This window comes from Phocoena sinus, chromosome 13 (assembly GCF_008692025.1).
Source record: "Phocoena sinus isolate mPhoSin1 chromosome 13, mPhoSin1.pri, whole genome shotgun sequence".
NCBI lineage: Eukaryota > Metazoa > Chordata > Mammalia > Artiodactyla > Phocoenidae > Phocoena > Phocoena sinus.
In genome coordinates, this window is record NC_045775.1 from 83,059,460 (window position 1) to 83,081,610 (window position 22,151).

The 22,151-nt window shown below is 35.4% G+C and overlaps 1 protein-coding gene across 10 annotated transcripts in view; it reads right to left on the reverse strand.

The window, feature by feature from the left end:
* TSGA10 (testis specific 10) overlaps positions 1-22,151 on the reverse strand; it is a 101,659-nt gene that overhangs the window by 56,002 nt on the left and 23,506 nt on the right. For 6 of the 10 annotated variants that reach the window (XR_004352893.1, XM_032653138.1, XM_032653133.1 and 3 more), the window contains 6 exons: positions 15,681-15,746; positions 14,485-14,652; positions 13,754-13,909; positions 7,398-7,568; positions 7,237-7,314; positions 5,909-6,060 (listed from right to left, as the gene is read on the reverse strand). Coding sequence is in view for 9 of the 10 variants with exons in the window: in XM_032653133.1 (XP_032509024.1) it covers positions 5,909-6,060; positions 7,237-7,314; positions 7,398-7,568; positions 13,754-13,909; positions 14,485-14,652; positions 15,681-15,746 (791 nt within the window). In the remaining variant the exon portion in view is untranslated. The remainder of the gene's footprint in view (positions 1-5,908; positions 6,061-7,236; positions 7,315-7,397; positions 7,569-13,753; positions 13,910-14,484; positions 14,653-15,680; positions 15,747-22,151) is intronic. The other 4 variants (XM_032653140.1, XM_032653139.1, XM_032653141.1 and 1 more) reach the window with 4 other exon arrangements.

Genomic DNA, 22,151 nt, shown 5'->3' on the forward strand with positions numbered 1-22,151 from the left:
GTTAACAAAACAATGTAATTAAGCAAGAAATCAATCACAAAGGGAAAATTCATTATGTTTTTTGGATATTTAAAATCACACTTATAAATAACCAATGGATCAAATAAAAAGTCATAATGGAAATTAGAAAATATTTTATAAAGAAAGAACTACATACCAAAACTTATAGCTTACATTAAAAGAAGTATTTTGAGAATATATGGCCTTAAATGTTTATATGAGAAAAAAGACTTAAAAGTAATAAATGTAAGCATCCACCTTAAGAAATTAAAAAATAGAAAATAAATTTAAAGAAAATAGAAGAAAGGAAATAATAAAGAACAGAAGTTAATGAACTAATAAGACAAACAATAGGGAAATTGGTCCTTTGAAAAGACTAATAACAGACTAGAAAAAGAGCAAATCACTACTGATTCTGTGGACAGTAAAATGTTGATAGAATATTGTATACAACATTATTCTAAAAATGTTTTAAAATTTAGGGAAAATGGACAAATGGCACAAAAATATATATTTTGAAAGGCATATGAAGAAATTTCTGATTGTCCCTTTTTCCATTAAACAAATAAAATAAAAGCTTCCCTCAAAGAAAAATTGAGACCTAATTGGCTTCACTGGGAAGTAATAAATTATTCCAGATAATGAAAGAAGACAAAATGAATTGGAAAGATTATTATAAAGTTTATATTACCTTGATACCAAAATCTGATTTAAAAAACCCCCAAGACTGGCAAATTATTAGCCAATCTCATTTATAAAAATAGAGTTGAAAAATATTTTAAACAAAGCATTAGTTAACTGAGACCAGAAATTTATAAAAAGTATAATATACCCTGACCAATTTGACAAAGCACATCCATTCCTGAAAAAACACTCTCAGTAATCCACAAATAGAAGGAAACCTCTTCATTATGATAGAAAACATCTGGGAAAAACATGAAGCTAACATCATACCAACTATTGAGAGTCTGAATGCTTCCCCTAAGATGTGGAACAAGACAAGGATGTCCACTCCACTGATTCCATTCAACAAATCACTGGATGTTCTAGCCAGTGCAATAAGGCAAGAAAAATAAAGGGAAAAAAAGCATGCAGCTTGAACAAGTAAAAAGGTCTTTATTTGCAGATGATCTAATTATCTATGTAGAAAATTGAATGGAATCTATAAAAAGGCTACTAGAACTAAAAGGTATATTTAGCACGGTTGTAGAATACTGGATAAATAAAAATAAATTGTAGGACTTTTGGTTTTAGCCCTGACATGTAAAGAGCTTAGGAGCCATCATTCCCATTGTTATGGGGGAAATAAAGATGAAAAAGCTGAGAATCAAAGACTTTTCATGGACATATCAGAGTAGTGAGTTGCAAGACAAATCGCCAGCCCAAAAACTGAAAAGTATGGCAAATTAGGAGACTTACAACTGAGATCTGCTTATCTAAAGCAGAAGTCACTAGAATTATAATTGGTTAAGAACATTTAAACAATAAACACTTCATCAAAGATATACAGATGGCAAATAGCAATATGAAAAGATGTTCTACATTACTTGTCATTAGAGAATTGCAAATTAAAACAATGAGATATCACTACACACTTATAATGGCTAAAATACAAAAGTCTGACAATACCAAATGCTGACAAGGATGTGGAACAACAGAAAGTCTCCTTCACTGCTGATGGGAATGCAAAATTTTACAGTCACTTTGGAAGAGAATTTGGCAGTTTCTTACAAAGCTAAATAAGTTTTTCTATATATGATTCAGCAATTGTGTTCCTAGGTATTTCCTGAACTGATCTGAAAACTTCTGTCCACACAAAAACCTGCACATGAAAGTTTATAGCAGCTTTATTCACAACTGCCAAAAACTGGAAGCAACCAAGACGACCTTCAATAGGCGCATGGATAAACACAATGTGGTACATACATATGATTGAATATTATTCAATGGGAAGAAATGAGGTATCAAGGTATGAAAAGACATGGATGAACCTTAAATGCACATTACTAAGTGAAAGAAGCCAGTCTGAAAAGGCTATGTGCTGTATGATTTCAATTATATGACATTCTGGATAAGGCAAACATTACCTCAGCCAGGCGACCAAAGTCAAAATCAACAGTAATGAATCGTATCAATAAGATGTACTCATGACACCCTGGGTATCTGTGTATACTAAAATGGCACTTTAATTCTGTGATCTTTCTCTCAAAAACATTACCCAACCTAATCATGAGAAAACCATCAGACAAACCCCAACTGAGAGATATTCTACAAAATACCTGATCAGTACTCCTCAAAACTGTCAAGGTCATCAAAAACAAGGAAAGTCTGAGACTGCCAAGAGAAGCCTAAGGAGACATGACAACTAAATATAATGTGGTATCCTGGATGGGATCCTGGAACAGAAAAAGGACATTAGGGAAAAACTAAGGAAATCTGAATAAATTACAGACTTTAGTTAATTATAGTGTATCAATGTTGAGTCATTAATTTTAACAAATGTACCATACTAATGCAAGATGTTATTAAGAGAGGAAATTGGGTGTGAGGTACATAGGAACTTTTCACTATCTTCACAATTTTTCTGTAAATCTAAAACTGTGATATAATACAAAGTTTATTTTTAAAAAACAATCGTATTGATATTTTCATATACAAGCAATAAACAATCAGACAGTGAAATTCTAAAATTCCACTTACAACAGCATCAAAAAATGGAAAATACTTAGGGATAAATCTTACAAAAGAAATGAGAGATCTATATGTATAAAACATTGCAGAGGGAAATTAAAGACCTAAATAAAGAAATGGAAAGTGTTCATGAGTGGGAGTTTTTCCCAAATTCCAATCAAATCCCCAAGCAGGCTTTTGTGTTTACACTATGAAGCTAATTCTAAAATTAAAATAAAATGCAAAGGAACCAGAATAGCCAAAACAACTTTGAGAAAGAACAAAGTTGGAGGACTAACATTACCTAATTTGAGGATTAAAAAAAAAAAAAGGAATCAGGAATGTTGTATTGGCATCAAGATATATATAGATCCACCAAACAAAATAGATAATCAAGAAACAGACCTAAACACATATGGACAATTGACTTACTACAAAGGTACAAAACAATTCAGTGTAGACAAGTAAGGAAAGTTTTTCAACAAATGGTGCTGGAACAATTGGATATCCATATGCAAAAAAACTGAACTTTGAGCTACACCTTGTACTATATACAAAAATTAACTTGCATAGATTTAAATTTAAGAACTGAAACTATAAAACTGCTAGAAGAAAACACAGGAGAAAAATCTCATCTTAGGCTTGACAACCATTTCTTTAAAAGAACACAAAAGCTGGATATAAATTTTTAAAAATCAATAAGTTTTGCTTAATCAAAAATCAAAAACATTTCCTCTTTAAAAGACACTTAAGAAAATAAAAAGGCAGGCCATAGACTGGGAAAAAAAATATTTGCCAAACATATATGTACCTAACAAAGGACTTTTATCTAGAATATAGAGAGGATGTTTATGACTTAATACTATAAAAAACTCAATAAAAGTGTGCAAAAGTTCTGAACAGACACTGAAGAAGATATATGTATGGCACATAAGGACATGAACGGATGCTCAAAATTACTAGTTATTAGAGAAGGCAAATCAAAACCATAATACGTACCTATTAGGATGGCTAAAACTATAAAGATACTGCATACCAAGTGCTGGTGAGGATATGTAACAACTAGCACTCACACACTGCTGCTGCAAATGTAAAATAAAATAATACAACCACTCTGGAAAACAGTTTAATGGTTTCTTCAAAAGTTAAACATATATCCATCATATGACTCAGTCTTAGGTATTTACCCAAGAGAAATAAAAGCATATGTCCATACAAAGACCCATATAAGAATACTCATAACAGTTTTATTTGTTATAGCCCTAAACTGGAAGCAACTGAAATATTTATGTGGTATATTCATACAATGGAATACTACTCAGTAATAAAAAGGAATAAACTATTGATTATACGTGACAACATGGATAAATCTCAGAATAATGATGCTGAGTGAAAGTAGCCCAACAAAAGAATATATACTGTATGATTTCACTTATATAACATTTTAGAAAATCCAAACAAATCTCTATGACAGAAGCCAAATCAGTGGTTGCCTGGGGAGGGCAGGGTAGGGGAGAGGTTAGAGGAGTATGAGAAGACTTTGTGGAGTGATAGATAGGGCCACTATCTTGAGGGTGGTGATGGTTTTACAGGTACACACACATGTCAAAACTTACCACACTGAATACTTCAAATATGTGTAGTTTACTGTACATATATCAATTAAACTTGAATAATACTGTTAAAATAACTGTATACAAAAAAACCTCTAACTTATTGTACATTTATCTGTTAGAATATTTTAATAAACCACGATAATGCTTTCAAAGAATTTCTAATGACATGTGTAAATGTTTATGGTATACAATTAAGTGAAATTGGCCAAATATATAACTTAATATAGGATGATATCAATTACATAGAAAGCTTTTATATACACAGGTAGATCTATTTCTGGTTAGAAAAATGATTTATATTAATAATAGTTTTCCCTGGGTTATGGAATCATGGGTGATTTAAATTTCCTGTATGCTTTTCTCTATTTTCCAAAGTTTTCTTTGTTGTCCTTCTTATTTTACTACTATTTTTATTTTACCTGAGCTTGCAATATCCTTTTAAGCAGGAAAGTAAAAAATAAATGAAGGCAAAAAATTTAAGTGACTCTCTGTCCTGACAAGTGATTCCAATATATGCACCACAGACCCGTGAAAGACCAAAGAGGGGATCCTGGGAATTCACATATGAACCAAATATTATCTGTAGGTTTAATAATATACTTCATACTCATATGAACTATTATATTTCATATGTTCATAGATGCACTGAAATTCAACCTTACTGAATCTGTAGAATGTCTATTTCTCACATCAATAGATACTACAAGTAAAGCACTAACATGGAGGTCTTCAAACACTTATTCCCCTACATCATTACCTGTAGGTTGCTTCAATTGGAATATCTTCTGCTACCTTTCTGCAATATGTAGAAGTGCTAAGCACAGTACGTGGCATTCAATTAATAGAAGTTCTATTACATATTCCTATTTCTCTGCTATGGCTTTTATTACATGCTAAACTACCCCTTTCCTAAGCTACTATCAAACCGGTGCTTTGTGCTTTCTTATATCGTTCAGACCCCAGAACATAACTAAAGTTACAAGGTAAATTAAACAGTGAGGGCTTCCCTTGTGGTGCAGTGGTTAGGAATCCACCTGCCAATACAGGGAACATGGGTTCGAGCCCTGGTCTGGGAAGATCCCACATGCCGCAGAGCAACTAAGCCTGTGCCCCACAACTACTGAGTCCGCGCGCCACTACTGAAGCCCGCATGCCCTAGAGCCCATGCTCCACAACAAGAGAAGCCACCACAATGAGAAGCCCACGCACCGCAACGAAGAGTAGCTACCGCTCGCTGCAACTAGAGAAAGCCTGCGTTCAGCAACAAAGACCCAATGCAGCCAAAAATAAATAAATAAAATAAAAAATAAATTAAGCAGTGAAATACCAAAGTCAAATATGCTCTTTACACAGAAGGGCTGTGTAAAAGCTATTTCAGTTAAACATTGAGGCTTTCTGCAAATATAAGATTAAGATTACTAGTTAAGTGTGGCATTCCCAGTCTGTGACTGACCTTCAGGAAATCATTTAATGTCTGCTAAGGTGTCTATGACTGCTTCATAATAATCCTCTCAGAAAATAAAGTCAACAAATAACTTAATTATCACTATAAAATACACTACAAAAAGCAGAGCTATTATTTATAGTTAAACTATTAGTTGTTTAATGGTAATTGAGTTTACCTCAAAGAATTATTCTCTACTTTTTGTCTGCCAAGTTCACTTTCGGTATCCATTGCCTTTCTTGCTAGTGATTTCATTTCTTTTTCCACAGTGGTTATGGTTTCCTTCATCAAAGTCATATTTGACATCTGTTCCATACGTTCATCATCGAGCTATACAAGCAGAATGACAAAGTTACTGCCATCACTAAAAACGTTTCAGTAATCTTCCTAAAGAGACATCCTCTCTTTGTACAAACCGATATATAAGATTCACACAATGAGATGATCAGATTAGACTTAAACGTTGCAGGAGGCTGTACGGACAAGGCGACCGTGGAGCAGGAACTCAGACAAGCCACTGCACAGCTTTTCCATAAAGCCTATCACAGTATACGCATGTATATTTTCAGTCTGGTTCAGCTGGACTATAGCACACACAGCTTATTTGCAAAAGGATTTCTTATTTGTTGCTCAGCATTAACAAATTACATATATAAAGTGGGATTATGAAAAATAATGTTTTTCTCCTGTCTACTGCTTTTTCTAAAACTCATTATAACAACATAAAACAGATGAATTCAGAAATATAATCAATTAAATTTGGTTAACAGAAAGTTGAATTCCCTTAATTCTGTTTATAGTAAAAACATTTCAAATATATATTCATAGCAACTCAAATCCTTGATTAGTAAAAAGGTGATGCTTCACAATTAAATTCAGTTTAAATACATTTCATTAATTGCCATTTCATTATAATTTTCTCTACCCTAGCTACTCTTTAGGTAGAATAAGCCAGTTTTTCTATCCCTGGCAATGTTATCGTTAATGAAATAGGGAGATGAAAAAGTTGCTAAAATCCCTTAGAATGCATCCCTAATGGTTTATTTAAAAGAACACACTTTGCAACCTAACACAAAAAAAGACTTCACTCACATTTTTTAGAAGGAAATAAATAATGAAAAAGTGACTATTTATACCATACATACTACCATAAATATATTAGGATTACAAACACTATCATAAAAAACCAACTTCTCAGGGCTTCCCTGGTGGCGCAGTGGTTGAGAGTCCGCCTGCCGATGCAGGGGACATGGGTTCGTGCCCCAGTCTGGGAAGATCCCACATGCCACGGAGCAGCTGGGCCTGTGAGCCATGGCCACTGAGCCTGCGTGTCCGGAGCCTTGCTCCGCAACGGAAAAGGCCACAACAGTGAGAGGCCCGTGTACCACAAAAAAACAAAAACAAAAACAAAAAACAAAAAACCAACTTCTCTGAACACAGAAAAGGGGGAAAGGGGGGAACCGCTGAGAGTTTATAGCCGAAAGTGCAAAAGTGATTTTTCTTTACATTATGAACTGTACACTCCAGCTCCTCTATCCTTTGTTCCAAGTGAGCCTTCTCATTAAATGCTGTCTCTTGGGCAATCTGTTTAAAAAACAAAACAGAGCGCTTTCAATGTCACTGCATGGTGTCTCACAAATGCTCGTATAGATAAAATTCTTTCAAACCTTCAGCCTTTCCCTTAGACTATCTCGTTCTGTGGTCATTCTTCGTAAATCAGTGAAGGCCACATCTCTCTCAGTCTCCACCCGCCGGAGGATGGCATGTGCTGTTGTTGATTTAGGAGATTTACAGCTTTTCAACATTTCTCGTCGAAGTCGGGCAATTTCTTCCTGTGCCTATTATTTAAATACACAGATAGACTTTTATTTAACGAGCTTTAGAACAGAAATAAATACAGCTATCTTATATCCAGCCAGTTAAAATGCAAACCTATATTAATATGCATGCGGCAGGATAATGGTATAATTCTTTAATGAATTTACACATATAAATGAAAATGATTCCCCCATATGTAAATGAATGTCTACAAATAGAAGCTTGGTTTACAATGTCTTTGCCAAAAATTAAAAAACAAATTAATTTGGAAGCAGTCAATGAAAGAGACAGTGTTTTACTAAGAAATATATATGGTACTACATCTATTTTTTTTTTTAGACTTTTTTTTTTAACATCTTTATTTGGAGGATAATTGCTTTACAATGTTGTGTCAGTTTCTGCTGTATAACAAAGTGAAACAGCTATATGTATACATATATCCCCATATCCCCTCCCTCTTGCGTCTCCCTCCCACCCTCCCTATCCCACCCTTCTAGGTGGTCACAAAGCACTGAACTGATCTCCCTGTGCTATGCAGCTGCTTCCCACTAGCTATCTATTTTACATTTTAGTGTATATATGTCCATGCCACTCTCACTTTGTCCCAGCTTACCCTTCTGCCTCCCCATGTCCTCAAGTCCATTTTCTACATCTGCATCTTTATTCCTGTCCTGTCCCAAGGTTCTTCAGAACAATTTTTTTTTTTAGATTCCATATATATGTGTTAGCATACGGTATTTCTTTTTCTCTTTCTGACTTACTTCACTCTGTATGACAGACTCTAGGTCCATCCACCTCACTACAAATAACTCAATTTCATTTCTTTCTATGGCTGAGTAACATTCCATTGTATATATGTGCCACATCTTCTTTATCCATTCACCTGTCAGTGGACACTTAGGTTGCTTCCATGTCCTGGCTATCATAAATAGTGTTGCAATGAACCATGTCTCTTGAATTATGGTTTTCTCAGTAGTGGGATTGCTGGGTCATATGGCAGTTCTACTTTTAGATTTTTAAGGAACCTCCATACTGTTCTCCATAGTGGCTGTATCAATTTACATTCCCACCAACAGTGCAAGAGGGTTCCCTTTCCTCCACACCCTCTCCAGCATTTATTGTTTGTAGATTTTTTGATGATGGCCATTCTGACCGGTGTGAGGTGATACCTCATTGTAGTTTTGATTTGCATTTCTCTAATGATTAGTGATGTTGAGCATCCTTTCATGTGTTTGTTGGCCATCTGTATATCTTCTTTGGAGAAATGTCTACTTAGGTCTTTTGCCAATTTTTGGATTGGGTTGTTTTGTTTTTTTTTTTGATATTGATCTGCATGAGCTGCTTGTATATTTTGGAGATTAATCCTCTGTCAGTTGCTTCATTGGCAAATATTCTCTCCCATTCTGAGAGTTGTCTTTTTGTCTTGCTTATGGTTTCCTTTGCTGTGCAAAACCTTCATTAGGTGCCATTTGTTTACTTTTATGTTATTTCCATTTCTCTAGGATGTGGGTCAAAAAGGATCTTGCTGTGATTTATGTCATAGAGTGTTCTGCTTATGTTTTCCTCTAAGAGTTTTATAATGTCTGGCCTTACATTTAGGCCTTTAATCCATTTTGAGTTTATTTTTGTGCATGGTTTTAGGAACTGTTCTAATATCATTCTTGTACACGTAGCTGTCCAGTTTTCCCAGCACCACTTATTGAAGAGGCTGTCTTTTCTCTGCTGTATAGTCTTGTCTCCTTTATCAAAGATAAGGTGACCATATGTGCATGGGTTTATCTCTGGGCTTTCTATCCTGTTCCATTGATCTATATTTCTGTTTTTGTGCCAGTACCATACTGTCTTGATTACTTTAGCTTTGTAGTATAGTCTGAAGTCAGAAGCCTGATTCCTCCAGCTCCGTTTTTCTTTCTCAAGATTGCTTTAGCTGTTGTCTTTTGTGTTTCCATACAAATTGTGAAATTTTTTGTTCTAGTTCTGTGAAAAATGCCACTGGTAGTTTAATAGGGATTGCATTGAATCTGTAGATTGCTTTGGGTAGTATAGTCATTTTCACAATGCTGATTCTTCCAATCCAAGAACATAGTATATCTCTCCATCTATTTGTATCATCTTTAATTTCTTTCATCAGTGTCTTATAGTTTTCTGCATACAGGTCTTTTGTCTCCATAGGTAGGTTTATTCCTAGGTGTTTTATCTTTTTGTTGCAATGGTAAATGGGAGTGTTTCCTTAACTTCTCTTTCAGATTTTTCATCATTAGTGTATAGGAATGCAAGAGATTTCTGTGCATTAATTTTGTATCGTGCTACTTTACCAAATTCACTGATTAGCTCTAGTAGTTTTCTGGTAGCATCTTTAGGATTCTCTACGTATAGTATCATGTCATCTGCAAACAGTGACAGTTTTATCTCTTCTTTTCTGATTTGGATTCCTTTTATTTCTTTTTCTTCTCTGATTGCCGAGGCTGAAACTTCCAAAACTATGTTGAAAGACAGTGGCGAGGGTGGGCAACCTTGTCTCGTTCCTGATCTTAGAGGAAATGCTTTCAGTTTTTCACCACTGAGAATGATGTTGGCTGTGGGTTTACTCCATCCATTTTGTGATAAATTTGAATTCAGCACAACTCAGGTAGAATACTGGTTTAAAAAATATCATAGCGTTCCAGTCTTTCTCTCCAAAATGTATATGCCATTTCCATGTCCTGGGTACTTTTACCCTGACAGAAGGGCCCATCAATCCTTACTGACAACCCAACAAACTCTTTACACACGTGTTCAACAACCATCCTCGGGTTCCAAATCTATTCTATATCTACAGATGATTTCATATCCTACTTTTTGAATCCTACTTTTGTTTCACATCCTACTTTTTTTTGAATATCATCCTCTCCACTGGCTCTTTCTCTACTTCTTCAACCATGCACACAACTCCCATATCTTGAAAAACTGTCACTAAATCCTGCTGCCCCATTTACCATCAAATGTCTCTTTTTCCTTTGACACGCTTTTTTTCTTTTTTAGTGCCATGGATTGTACATCTTGCCTGTTCCTTACCTCCCACTCTCTCTCCCCAGTCTAACCTGGCTCCCACACCCACCACTCTGCAGAATTTCACGTCATGACCTCACCAAATCTAATGGCCTCTTCTCAGTTCCTGTTCTTGATATTTCGGCAACACTTGCCATTGCCTTCAGCACTCTCCTTGAGATTCCTTCCTTCCTTCCTTGGGCGTATAACACTGTTCTGCCTTAGTTTCCTGTCTTCTTTATCTCTTTCAAAGGTTCCTCTACCAATTGAATAAAACTTCCCATGATTCCATCTTGACTTCTCTGTTACTCTATTTATAGCTTTCTCATTCAGAAACTTCATCCATTCTGAAGGCTCAAAACAGATGACTTCTCAATCTACATACTCAGCTCTTGCCTCCCTCCCCACTCCAGTCCCACATTTCTTACTGCCTGATGGCAGTTACTACCTGATGTACCACCATCATCTTACTCTATCTCTCTGAAACCAAACACATCTTTTCTCTCAAACCATTGATGACTTTCCTGTTTCTTTTTCTATTACCACAATTCTTCAGTCATTCAAAACAGAACTTCAGTGATCTCCATTTGTCCCTCCTTTGTGCTAAAATCAAATCTTGTTAAGTCTTCCTTTTCAGTGTCTTTTGCATCTGTCCCTATCTTTATTTCCACTGATCGCACCCTAGATTAGTCCCATAATGCTTCATGCATGGACTACTATTAACAGCCTTCTAAAGAGTCCATGACAGACTCTAGGTCTATCCACCTCATTACAAATAGCTCAATTTCGTTTCTTTTTTTATGGCTGAGTAATATTCCATTGTATATATGTGCCACATCTTCTTTATCCTAGAGTCTGTCATACAGAGTGAAGTAAGTCAGAAAGAAAAAGACAAATACCGTATGCTAACACATATATATGGAATTTAAGAAAAAAACATGTCATGAAGAACTTAGGGGTAAGACAGGAATAAAGACGCAGACCTACTGGAGAACGGACTTGAGGATGTGGGGAGGGGGAAGGGTGAGCTGTGACAGGGCGAGAGAGAGTCATGGACATATATACACTAACAAACGTAAGGTAGATAGCTAGTGGGAAGCAGCCGCATGGCACAGGGATATTGGCTCGGTGCTTTGTGACAGCCTGGAGGGGTGGGATAGGGAGGAAGACACAAGAGGGAAGACATATGGGAACATATGTATATGTATAACTCATTCACTTTGTTATAAAGCAGAAACTAACACACCATTGTAAAGCAATTATACCCCAATAAAGATGTTTAAAAAAAAAAAAAAAAAGAAGAGTCCATGGGGACTTCCCTGGTGGTGCAGTGGTTAAGAATCCACCTGCCAATGCAGGCGACACGGGTTTGAGCCCTGGTCTGGGAAGATCCCACATGCCACAGAGCAACTAAGCCCGTGGACCACAACTACTGAGCCTGCATGCCACACGTACTGAAGCCCACGTGCCTAGAGCCCATGCTCAGCAACAAGAGAAGCCACAGCAATGAGAAGCCCACACACTGCAATGAAGAGTAGCTCCCGCTCACCGCAACTAGAGAAAGCCCGCGCTCAGCAACAAAGACCCAATGCAGCCAAAACTATAAACAAATAAATTAATTAATTAAAAAAAAAGAGTCCATGGTTTCCCCCTCCTCCAAATCTCCTGAAGGAGAAATTGTTATGTAAGATGATAACATAGAAAGATTACATAAGAGATAATAAAGAACTGTTACCAGATTAAAATTGTAAAAATGTAGATTTCATCATATTTCTTCCACTTTAAAAAAAAAAAACAGACTGTCCATTGCTTATAAGAAAGCAAAGTATAAACCTCCTATAGGGCCCTCTGAACAGCTCCTACCATGTAATCTAGAAATTGGCAAACTATATATAGTTCACAGGCCAAATCCAGCCTGCCTATTTTTGTAACTCTGTAAGCTGAAAATGTTTTTTATATTTTTAAATGGTTAAAAAAAAATCAAAACAAGATGAATATTTCACAACAGGTAAAAAGAATATGAAACTCAAATTTCAGTGTTCATAAATAAATTATACTGGAATACAGCCAAACTCATTCATTTGTATATTATCTATAGCTGCTTTCACACTACAACAATAGAGTTGAATAGCTGTGTCAGAAGTCACATGGCCTGCAAAGCCCAAGCTATTTCTTATCTGGGCCTTTACAGAAAATGTTTTCAGACTCCTGCTCTAGTCTAGTCTACCTCTCAAGCCCTTACTCCACTGACATATACTTTTATTCTAGTCATAAACTGATCCATTTATGTACTGACTTTCCCACCTTTATCCTTTGTTTCATACCATTCCTTTAGTCTGGAATGTTCTTTCTTACCCCTTTCAAGATAAAAGAAACCCCATTCATCCTTAAGGACTCAAACTCCACATCGTCTAGCAAAGATCTTGATAACCATAACTAAAAGTACTCACCTCTTTTATTTCTTACAGTATCTTCTAGACTACTTATGCTAAAGTAACAAAAAGTAAATACAAGATAATATATTTTATCTCCCCAACTAGATTGCAAACATATAAAACAGTGCCTGGTTTATTTTTTCTATCTTTTAGAGTAGCAAGTCCAGAATCCTGCGCTTAGTAGCTGTAATTCTTAATAAAATTTGACATTTTAAAAATAAATTATATTGGTGATGTATGGGGTTTATTTGTTGAGTCAAGAAGCCATTTGATTAATAAGGGTTATATAATCTTAAGCTAAAAACAGAGAAAAACTACAAACTGATTTTACTCTCTATATTAAATTATATGGCAATTCCTAAAGTGATTGACAGTACATCAAAGTGATGTGTTTGTATCTTTTAACCCCCAAGTCCAAATTTTTTACCTTGAACTCACCACACCCTATCATTTAACACTTTCCCCATTTCTTATTCCAAAAATCAGACTATTCCGATGCATGCATATGAGCTTTTTCGGATACGGGGATAACGTGTGTGTGTGTGTGTGTGTGTGTGTGTGTGTGTGTGTACACATACACAAATACATTACATTTCATTAAGAATATCATAAGAACAAAGGCAATTCCCAAATGTTAGATTAATTTGATTGACAGATTTAAGCATTCTCATAGAACTTAAAGAATTACCTATCTGTAGAATTGTTAGTATTTATGAATTTTGTTTACCTATAAATAAGTTTACCTGCTCATACAGAAAAAAGGTCTTGTCTCTCTCAGATGTGAGAACCTTGACATTACCCTGAATTTCTGCCAAATGACGCTCATATTTTTCCAGCATGCATTTGAGCTCTTCACGGTCTCTTGTTGTCTTCAAAAGCTCTACATCACACTTTGTACCCTACAATTATTACATAAGAAATCTGAATAAACAACAAGGTCCTTCTGTAGAGCACAGGGAACTATATTCAATATCCTGTGATAAACCAAAATGGAAAAGAATATGAAAAAGAATACATATGTATAACTGAGTCACTTTGCTATACAGCAGAAATTAAACAGAACATTGTAAATCAACTATACTTCAATAAAATTTTTTTAAAAAGAAATCTGAAATTATTCTTTGACATGTGTTACTGATAGAAAGGTGCTACTGATGGCAGCACACGATCTCTAGTTAAGCAAACGTGACGATATAATGGAATGATGAAAAAAGTTTAAAAATCGCCTCTCTTTTAAACAACTTCATCCCAAATTGCTCCACACTTGTATGATTACCCCCAACCACTACTAATGCTGGGGATAAAGGCCAATTTCAATGGTCCACTGTGCTATCAAAGAGAGCTCTGTCTCCCATCCTCGTTGGTATACCAATTCATGCCAAATTAAAAGGAATTATTTCCAGATTAGATAAATCAAAGAATAAAAGTCATTGAGCAACAAACTCTAAAGTATTTATAAGTTTCCAAAACCTACCCGGGAAGATGGAGATGGGCGTCTTGGGCTTTTAGATCTACTTCTGATCATCTTTCTCAAATTTTGAGCTTCTCTCTTGTAGTATTCTCTGTCTGCTTCTAAAGTTTTGACAAAGGAATCAAGTCTGGAAGGAGATTTATTTTGTGCTTTTTCAGTCTCTAAAATTATCTTGCCAAGGAGGAAAAAATTAGGCCATTATTTCAAGCTAAACTATAGCATCATTTTCTAAATGAAAGTTGAAAGCAAACAGGATCCTTAAAAATAATAAATTTGGTATTTTGAAAATAATTCAAGAAATAATAATTCATCAATACTTTTTAAAAAGCAGTTAGATACCTTTCTTTTCCAGCATTTCTGAATGTAGTGTATTTCTATTTCACTGAAAATGTCCCTACATTTACTCAGTAACTTTGAAGAAAAAATAGTAAAGAAATTTCAAAGAGGCCAGAATTGTTTCTTGTATCAGATCTAGTAACAAATCCTAAAAATGGAATTAATTTGCTTAGAGAAACTTGTATGCTACTATTAAAGCACCTGTTCATAGCATTCAAGTTTTGTTCAATAATCGTTCAATGAATGAATAAATTAAATGAATGCTGGATATTCTATACTTGTATATACTTTCAAGTGCATTTCCATTCACTTTAATATATTTAGAAACATTTGTTTTACAACATTTATTTTACCAATACTTTATTGGGAAAAAAGTACAGATATTTTAGAGAGGATGTTTCAAATATTTTAAATGATAACACTAAAATGTCTAATCAGAGCAATTTTCATTTCACATTGTTAAAGAGAACATATTACTCAGAACTAAGTAACAACATTTGACTTTAAAATATTTATTATTAAGAGGAATAAATGTGTACACAAATACATCTTACATTTTGAGAATTAAATTACTCACAGCCATCATTTTAATCAAGTAACAGCTAAGAGCATTAATAAAACCAACCAAAAGTTCTCTCCAGCTCTAGGAAAGAAAGGAGTAATGATGAAATAGAGCAAGGATAGCATCGCTCTTACGGATGGGAGTACCCCTGGGCATCAACCAGAGAGTGCTGATTTTAGAAAACAAACATTTTTTACTGTTCACAAAATGCATGAGAGCCAAAACATATGTACAATTTTTGCTGTCCTACTAACAGAACAAAAATGATTCCTTAATATATATTTATGAAAAATGTACTTACAGATCTGAGTCTTTTTATTGTATCTTCCAATACTATTATATTATTTTGCTGGCAAATGAGTTCAATCTGAAAAACAAGCCAGAAAAAATTGTTATTTAGGTGTAAAATGTTTAAACTGATTTCATTGGAAAGAGAGCATCAAAAACAGGAGCTGCTTAAAAATAAAAACATGCAGACAGTGAATACTTTATGAAAGAAAAGATAATCCACTCTTATGTTTACCTACTTTTGATGGTAAAAGAACCTAGAATGAAATGAAGCAGTTCCTTTAAATTGTCTAATGTGTTGTATACAATATTAATTGATTTTATTTTGTCAAATTGCTCCTCATAAACTGGAACAAACTGTTAATACTAATTATAATTTTGAAGATGATAATGCGGAAGAGTCAAAAGAATGACTAGAGTAAGTTTTCCCAAGTCACCATAGTCAGAAGTGATTGCTCTTTCCTCTGAATTCTTTTAATAGTTTAGTTCAATCCAACCCACAAAATACTTATTGTACCAGTTTTATAACATTGTCTTAAACGTCTTACAGTATAGCCACCTGCAATCATATATCTAGTCTATGACTAGATTGTACGTTCCTGGAGGATAGTGACTATGTTTTTATGTAAAGCTGTAAATCTCTTTGTTAAAAGTTGGCATATTAGTTTAATGGATTTCTCAATCTGTAAACCTCCCCCTTGTTATTCTAATCACAAATGTCTCCTGTTATATTTTAAATTTGAATTTTCTGCAATTATTCCTTCTCATTTGTTCTTTAGACCAAAGTTCTAAGATTTCTCTGGCAGTTATATTTTAGTTTATGATATACTAAGGGGTGTTATGGTATAGAATATAACTTACATACAGTTTGGATAAGGTTATATATAGTTTTGGATAATTTTGATAATTTTTCAATGCTTTAATGTGTACTACTATGTAGACAGTAAAAAAAATGGATCTATACTGAATTATGTGCAAAGATGTCCATATATATTAAGTATAAAAACTCACACTGCCAAAAATTTTATCTAGTATGACACATTCTTGTAAAAAATAAATTTATACACACATATCCTAGATACAGATGGAACACAACCAATAAGTAAATTGCACAAGATAGATTATGTCTAGGTATAGCAAGGCGTGATTAACAGTACATATTATTTTCTTCATTATACTCTTCTATTAAAAAAATATGTATTACTTTTATAAAGATAAAAACATTAATGCTTATTCCACTTTGAAAAACAAACTTATAACTGGCTCAAATGAAAAGATGCCAGCCCAGTGCTTTCATTTATTTGACAACTGTTTAATGAGGGTCTACTATGTGTCTGACATTGTGTTATTTGCTGGCTATAGCAGTGAATAAAACAGACAGAAACCTCTACCCTCATGGAGCTTACATTCTTGTTGAAAAGAGAAAAATAAAAGATAATAGGTAAAGTATATATCAGATAGTCATTGTGTCATTCAAAAATATATAATGAGTACTCACATCTGTTCTATACTTAAGATTTTTAAAAAGGGAATAAAATAGACAAAGATCCTTGCCTTTGGACAGCTTACATTCCAGCTGGATAGACAACAAAAAATAAACCCAACGAATAAATTACATACTATATTAGAAAAAAAGAGCAATATCCTTAAGAATATTGGGAGTGTTTATGAAGGAATAGGCTGGAATTTTAAAGGGGGTGATCAGGGAAGTCCTCACTGCGGGAGTCAACCATGTAAAAATTCGGGAGAATATTCCAGGCAGAACATTCAGCTATAGCAAAAGGCAAAAGATTGTCTGCTAAATTCCAAGGAATAGTAAGGAGGTCATTGGGGCTGCAGCAGAGGGAAGGAGGAGGAAAGTAGTAGGAAAGTGCTAGAGAAAAATGAATCAGGGAGAGAGAGAGGGAATAAGCATGTGTGGTTGGGGGTGTAGGTCAGAAACTGATACAGGCTTTACGCCTTGTCTTCCTCATAGCAGGTTCTGAAGCATTTTTGACCGAATCACATACAAAGTAGTAGTAATGACAAGAGCTACCAGAGATCCAGTCCAATAATGGCACCATGTTAATTAAAAATATAAACTGTATGAAGAAATAGTAATGGTAAAATTGCAACTCTGTTTCTTCATATTTCACAAACTTGTGTTCAGTAATCTGGGAAACACTGCATTAAGTCATGAATGATAACAACTCAAGAAGAAAAGATCAAAGAAGGCTTACGGTTGTGGGAGCTTTAAAATATGTCCCAAAATTCTGATACTCTTTCCTTCAAAAGATGGAGCTTAATTTCTCTGCCCCTTAAGTGTGGTCTATACTTAGTGACTCACTTCTAAAGAACAGGATATGGTGGAAGTGACGGTATGTAACTCTTGAGACTGGATCATAACAGGCACTGTAAATTCTTCCTTGTTGTCTCTTTTGGATCACAGGCTCCAATGGGAAGCCAGATGCCATAAAGAATATATCAAGAGACTTCCCTGGTGGCGCAGTGGTTAAGAATCCGCCTGCCAATGCAGGGGACACAGGTTTGAGCCCTGGTCTGGGAAGATCCCACATGCCGCAGAGCAACTAAGCCCATGCACCACAACTACTGAGCCTGCGTTCTACAGCCTGCAAGCCACAACTACTGAGCCCATGTGCCACAACTACTGAAGCCTGTGCACTACAACTACTGAGCCTGCACTCTAGAGCCTGAGAACCACAACTACTGAGCCCGCGTGCCACAACTACTGAAGCCCGCGTGCCACAACTACTGAAGCCCGCGTGCCTAGAGCCCGTGCTCCACAAGAGAAACCACCTCAATGAGAAGCCCACGCACCGCAATGAAGAGTAGCCCCCGCTCACCGCAACTAGAGAAAGCCCACGCGCAGCAACAAAGACCCAATGCAAACAAAAGTAAATAAATAAATAAATAAACTTATATTTTTAAAAAAAGAGTATATCAAACAACCTAGGGAGAGGTTCACATGTCAAGGAACTAAGCTTCCTGTCAAAAGCCAAGAGCCATCTGAATAAGTCATCTTAACAGCAAATCCTCCAGTACCAATCAAGCCATGACTGCAGCCTGGCCATCACCTCGATTACAATTTCCTGAGAAACCATGAACTAGAACTACTTAGTTAAGGTGCACTTAAAACTGTGAGATATAAATGTTTGTTGTTTGAAGTCATTAAGATTTAGGGGTAACTTGTTACATAGTGATAGATAATACAATAGCAAATCCTCAAAACATTTTCATGGAATGAATGATGGAAGAAGTTACTCAGTGAACTTTAAAAATATGACTAAAAGTAAACTCTTCTGAGTAAATAAATTTAATACTATCTCAATTCTAGACAAACAGCAGTTTTAGCCTCAGACTCTACCTCCACATATCTAAAGAATAATCTCAAATAGTACAGGGACCCAAACATTCTCAGCTCTCAAATTAGAAATTCTCTTGTTTCAAGTCTCATCTCACAAATCAGACAAGGAATCTCTCCCCAGTGACTGGATGCCTAAACTGTACACCCAATGACTTCATGATGATAACACGCACTGGTATTCACATTCCCAGCACCTTTCATGCATCTTTCTAATCCCCATTCTACCTGGAACATCCCCTTACTGAGGTTGGTGTTTTCATTTCAGGGCATTTTACCAACACAAAGGACCTATTTCCATTTTGTCCTCTCTTTATTAACTTTCCAATGTTTTCCCTGCATCAGCAATGTTATCTCTACCCTAAGACTACAGTCTACCTCTTCTACAAATAGCTTTCCAATTCTCGAATACACCAAACATTCCACATCATATATATATGGATATCTATTTCCTAGAAACACTCTTTTCTGAGCTAGGCAGAATTTCCGTCTATGAATTTAATATTTTCAGTTTTAGGTAAATCCTAACTCTTTTATTTTAGATGTTCTGCATTCCTGAAATTCTTCCTTTTGATAGCAGAGGATTCACCCTCAAAGAGTACTCACTCTTTCTCTAGAACACAGACCCTAACAACCCTTTAAAATTGATGACTTCTAAACCAGGCATTCTCTTTATGAGAATTTGGCCAACTAGGCTTCCCACAGTCTGGGAAGGAGTGCTGTTAATTTTAAATTTGAAGAAGAAAACAAGAAAGACATAATAAAACATCAATCCAGTGTTTTTTGACAATTTTTATAATTAAGACTGAACTCAATTTACCATTAAATTGTGAATGAATGATAACTATTATTAAAAAAGAAATACAAACAAAAAAGTTTGTTGAGAATGTTTAAAATAGTTACATTACTTTTAAATATCCTTCAAATACTTTGGTAGCAACTATTACAAGATAAATAATTTGCAAGTTAAAAACAAATCATTCTTATCTACTCTCTCAAATAGTTCTCCTAAGGACCTCCTCCCGGCAACATTGTTCAAGAAGATTGTGTCCTTATATTAAAGTAATAAACTTCATGTATTTAAATATTCCATTATTCAGACTTTTCACTAATACAGACTTATCCTTTACACACTCTAAATAAGTGAGGCTACTGTATGTAAACAAATACCATCCTAGTGTTCATTAACTAGGCTCTTAGATTTCAAATTACTGTAACAAATAATGTCTTCAATAACACTTATGTTTATAGCCTGATCATTTATTTAAGTGCTTTATCATATGCTACCAAGAGTACCATATGCTTTATTATATTATTATAATAAATAATAATATAATTATTTATTATATTATATAATAATATATGCTTTATTATATATGCTACCAAGAGTATATTAAAAGGATGTGTATGAAATAACATGTAATAACAATTAGCTTTGGGAAACTACCATCTTACAGACACAATTTACTAATTTGGTGATTAATAAAATCAAGATGAATAAGCACGTTATCACTTAAAAATTCAACAGGTTGTTTTCTGGCTTTCAGATATACCATGTGTCTTGCCTGTAAGCCATTAGACAACAATGAGAAATCAAACTGTCTTCATTTTATAGTAGTGTCTAAATTCCTAGTTTCTAAAGGTCATGGTAGGGTACTAAAACTTAATCAAGAAATAAAATGTTTATCAAAATATCATAAAGCTATAGTTATTAAAATAATATGGTAGTGGCATAGAAGATGGCAAATGAATCAATGAAACCAAATCGTCCAGAAACATATCCATGCACATATAAGAATTCAGTACTTGTTAAAATGGTGCTTTAAATCAGTGACTGAAGAAAGGACTATTTAACCATACCTCACACTAGAACAAAAAGAAATTCCAGAAGGATTAAAACTTTAAATATACATATTAAGAATTCTTTAAAGAAAACTGTAGAAAATATTCTTGTAGCTCTTGAGGTGAGAAGGCCTTCCTAAACAAGGTTCAAAACTAGGTGGAGAGGGCTTCCCTGGTGGCGCAGTGGTTCAGAGTCCGCCTGCCGATGCAGGGGACACAGGTTCGTGCCCCGGTCCAGGAAGATCCCACATGCTGCGGAGCGGCTGGGCCCGTGAGCCACGGCCGCTGAGCCTGCACATCCGGAGCCTGTGTTCCGCAATGGGAGAGGCCACAACAGTGAGAGGCCCGCATACCCCGCCCCCCCCAAAAAAAAAAAAACCTTAGGTGGAGATAGAGGGTTTTTAGGGCAGTGAAATTACTCTGTTTGATACTATAATGGTAGATACATGCCATTTTACATTTGTTCAAATCCATAGCATGTACAACACCAAGAGTGAACCCTAATGTAAACTATGGACTCTGGGTGATCACGATATGTCAATTCTTTTTTTTAATAAATTTATTTATCTATTTTTTTATTTATTTTTGGCTGCGTTGGGTCTTCGTTGCTGTGTGCAGGCTTTCTCTAGTTGTGGCGAGCGGGGGCTACTCGTTGTGGTGAGCGGGCTTCTCATTGCAGTGGCTTCTCTTGTTGTGGAGCATGGGCTCTAGGCACACAGGCTTCAGTAGTTGTGGCACATGGGCTCAGTAGTTGTGGCTTGCAGGCTCTAGAGTGGAGGCTCAGTAGTTGTGATGCATGGGCTTAGTTGCTCCACAGCATGTGGGATCTTCCCAGACCAGGGCTCGAACCCATGTCCCCTGCATTGGCAGGCAGATTCTTAACCACTGTGCCACCAGGGAAGTCCCAATATGTCAATTCTTTATCATAAAATGTAACAAATGTGCCACTTTGGTGGGGGATTGCAGATAATGGGGGAGACTAGGCATGTGTGGGGGCAGGGAGTATATGGGAAATCTCTGTTACCTTCTGCTTCACGTTGTTATGAACCTAAAACTGCTCTAAAATAATAAAGTCTATTCAAATATATATTTTTAAATTTTTATTTTTTTTTTTATTTTTGCTGCATTGGGTCTTTGTTGTTACGCGTGTGGGCTTCCTCTAGTTGCGGTGAGCAGGGGCTATTCTTCATTGCGGTGTGCAGGTTTCTCAGTGCAGTGGCTTCTCTTGTTGCGGAGCACGGGCTCTAGGCCCGAGGGCTTCAGTAGTTGTGGCACACGGGC